Source organism: Nestor notabilis, unplaced genomic scaffold (assembly GCF_000696875.1).
Source record: "Nestor notabilis isolate BGI_N333 unplaced genomic scaffold, ASM69687v1 scaffold588, whole genome shotgun sequence".
Taxonomy (NCBI): domain Eukaryota; kingdom Metazoa; phylum Chordata; class Aves; order Psittaciformes; family Psittacidae; genus Nestor; species Nestor notabilis.
The window spans coordinates 4,917-8,841 of NW_009940435.1; the positions used below are offsets into that span (position 1 = coordinate 4,917).

At 37.8% G+C, this 3,925-nt stretch overlaps 1 protein-coding gene across 1 annotated transcript in view; it reads left to right on the forward strand.

Annotated features, from left to right (window-relative positions):
- Nucleotides 1-631: 631 nt before the first annotated feature.
- ATXN10 (ataxin 10) overlaps nt 632-3,925 on the forward strand; it is a 96,300-nt gene continuing 93,006 nt past the window's right edge. The window contains exons 1-2 of the mRNA XM_010020336.1: nt 632-819; nt 3,126-3,208. Of these exons, the coding sequence (XP_010018638.1) occupies nt 632-819; nt 3,126-3,208 (271 nt within the window). The remainder of the gene's footprint in view (nt 820-3,125; nt 3,209-3,925) is intronic.

Below are 3,925 nucleotides of genomic sequence, written 5' to 3' on the forward strand. Positions count from 1 at the left end.
TGTCTCTCTATATGCTTGTGGTTTTGTAGTGTTGATTTCCTAGGTGTTGATATTCTTAAGAAGTGACATGGTATTTTTTGTGTTGGTGTAGTTGTCTGCTGAAATGGACAGAGTTGACTTTCTCCATTGAGTTTGATTCACACACTTGAGAATTATGCTGGTGCAGCCACTAGCTTTCTTCATGACTTCTCTTTCTCCTCTGGTGAAATCTGTGACAGGGTATTTTATAATGGAGCTTCTGATACCTTTTTCTTCTGACATCTAAACTATGTTAATTAATTAAAGCAATTCCTGATTCTTGAAACAACATGCGGTATCATATATAAACATGCTAGCTACCTGCGTTAGGGAGACTTATTTTTAAAATTAAGGTTCAAAGAGCTGTTGGAAAGCTGTGAGGAATACGAAGGCAACACAACTCTTCCACAGCTCGTTTTGTGAAAAGGCTGGTGGAATGATTGCGTGCATGTATTTTGCTCTTTCTACTTTAAAGACCTTGTATACTATGGATAGTTAAGAGATTGCTGCAGAAACATCTTTATGTTTACAGTAAGATTGTCACAGTGTAGGTGTTCTCATAGCAGTGCATTTTTTTGTTGTTGTTCACTACAAATTCATTTGTTTCAGAGAAATGGCAAAAGAAACTGTATTTCGGGATCTACTGGAAATCCTGAGGAGCACCTCAAGTGAGGTTGAGCAGGGCTACAAGGACTCCTGTGAACTGGTAGATCTAGATACCTGCCTGCTGCTTATCGCGGAGTGTTTCAGATGTCTGAGGAATGCCTGTGTTGAGTGTGCCAAGAATCAACATGTCATGAGGTATAGTTACGATCCTTTTAACCCATACAAAAATATAACCTTATAACATTTGTGTGGTTTTATATAGACATTCTTATTTTACACTGCTGTGTTAGTTGATTTATTAAATGGTATTTGCTGCTTGAGTCAATCACTCGAAATTAAGTATGCAAGAAACAGAAATAGCTGACCTATTTGTAGGCCACAGTTTGGGGCACTGCTAATAGTAGAACAAAGTGTTTCTGTCCTTAGTACAAGTTGATCAGGCAAATGATATAAACCTTTCAGAAGTCTGACTGTAGAACTGTTCTGTCTTTAGTTTCTTTATGTTTGTTTGTTTGGATAACATAATGAATAAGTAAATAGTCTTAAGTATCAGTTACAGTATTACTGTGTTTTTTAAGGTATGTGTGGATCTGTCTGGTACATATGATAACATAATGAATAAGTAAATAGTCTTTAAGTATCAGTTACAGTATTGCTATGTTTTTTAAGGTACGTGTGGATCTGTCTGGCACTCATGACAAAGTATAGCATGTAGGATTGTGCATATCAACCCTGGTACATATAAAAGTAAACTGATACTAATGGATGATAAGAAGTTAGTCTGGCTCCTTAAGTTATTTAGACTCTTTTTGCAACATCCAGGGGATGCTTGGGATACAACCAACTGTAGTTACTGAAAACATGGTAGTCTACCTGCAGTTCTTTAGAAAAAAAACTAAACCAAAACCAAACATCCCCCCAAGAGCCCAAAACCCACCACCCCACCCCCCAAAAAACCAAACCACAACAAAAAAATCCCAACAAGAACCCCCTGTTGTGAGTTTGTTAGATCACGAAGAATTGTTGTGGAGCACACTCTTAAAATTTGGGTTCATGCGGCTTGTCAAATGTGGTTTATTGAAGTAAATATAATTTGGACACGGGACAAAGTTGCAGCTTCTGTGCTGGGGCAGAATTTTGTTAATGCCACAAAGTTGCAGGATTTTTCTTAGAAGGCACTAGTTGTAGAAAAGCATAAATTTAAGTTCAGGCTCTTGCTTTTTTGTCCTGGCAGTGCTAGCACTCATGTTGTGTGTCAAGGAACTGCTCTGACAAAGAATTTATATGCTTTTCATAGATGTTTGCTGGCTGGATGTTCAGCCAGACTGGGTGTCTTATTGTAACTTGCTGTAGCTCCATAGTTATTCATGTTTACAAAATGTGGGAAACAGAATTGTGGGGCTGGGAGTTGGTAGCATTGTCCTTTTCGCTAGCATGATAGATACAGCCTAGTTATGGAGATTCGAGTTCCATTTACTTTCTAAGGCTGAAAACTTCATCTGCGTATACTGCATTCTTTGACTTTCGGTTTTTACTCTGTAGCATGCACATCCTGGCATGTATGTTGTCTACCTCCAGGATTGCTGATCTTTGGCTGTGGAATTTTTTTGGTGTTTTTGATTCCAAATGGCTTCCCTTTGCTGGTTTATCTTCTCTGTCACCATGTTTTCCCATCCCTGGCAGTGTTCAAGGTCAGGTTGGATGGGACTTTGAACCACATGGTGCAGTGGAAGGTGTCCCTGCCCATGGCAGGTGTGTTCGACTAGATGACTTTTAAAGGTTCCTTCCAACCCAAGCCATTCTGAGATTCTAACTATAATTCCTGTTCACTTGAAAAGGATGAATTATTAATTTCCCTGCTTCCTTCCAAGAATTTTTGTATGTTTCCCTTTGAACTGTCCGTCTTGTTTGTTTGCTGGTGGTTACTTTGTTGGTATTTAAAATGCTCAAAGTTTATTGCTAAGTAATTTACATTGTCATAGAATCATAGAATAGTTAGGGTTGGAAAGGACCTTAAGATCATCTAGTTCCAACCCCCTGCCGTGAGCAGGGACACCACACACTAAACTGTGTCGCCCAAGGCTCTGTCCAACCTGGCCTTGAACACCGCCAGGGTTGGAGCATTCACAACTTCCTTGGGCAACCTATTCCAAAGAAAGCAAAGTTTTTACATAAATAAAGCTGTTTAAATTGCAGGAATAACCTGCTAATTTTTAACATCTGATTTAGAAGAATAGCAAAAAAGAGAAGAAAGGGTACTTGATTCTGAAGGTACTGTGTCCAAAATCGTTAATATGCAAGCTGATGTGTAAGCCTGTTAGCTTTGCTTCCTTCCAGTGGTAGTAGTGTGACTACTGATAGTTAGTTAAGTAGGAGAAACTGCCATCTATTTCAGAACTTCTGAAGATGTTAAAGACTTTATAAACTTCAATGAAAAGCCTTGTCACTTTATTTGGGTGTATTTCATATAAAATGATTTTTCCCCCCCAATTTAATAACAGGAACCTGGGTCTCATCTCTACATCCGTCCATTTGATGAAATTGCTTCATGGAATACAAATCAAAGAAGAATTGTTATTGACTGGTAAGGCTATGGATTTTGTTTAACGTAGCCTGCACTATATTTTTTTATGTGTGAAGTCTTGTGGTGGTATGATGTCACCTTAGTGATGCATTTTTTTCATAGATCTGTTTAATTGTTTCTTGAATTGCATTTAAGAATTTGGGGGTAGAGGGAAGACACTTTTCTTATGCTCTTTGAAGAAAATCCAGCCTGAAGTCTGGTCAGGTTGTATTTTTGCTCAACTGTTCCATGTAGATTGTTAAAGGAAAGATATGTGGAAACTTCTTTAAAAACCAAGCTATTTGAATTGCAAAAGGGAGAAGTTCCTGTAATACCTCCATTCCAAATATGTTCTGCTGTTTTACTGTCTTTTTATTTGATCTGCAAACATAGTGAAATGAAGGAATACTAACTTTCTATTTTGATGACACTTGAAATAATTTATATTATTCCAGTAAACAAATTTTGGCTGTGACTTTTATGCAATTTTTTTTTTTTCTCTTTAATGTTCAATTCTGTACTGTGGTTGCGGGCCAGTCAGGGTAATACCTGCCAAGAACTAAGCGCTGATTTGACTAGTGTTCAGATTTCCCTAATGGATGAGGGTTTTTCTTCACGCGCTGAAGAGAAAAGCTGACTATAGTATCCTTCCACCTTAATGGCATTTCCTGCTACTGATTTCTACCAAACTCATTTCACTGGATATTAAGATATTTTCAGTCATTTTCTTCAGTCTCT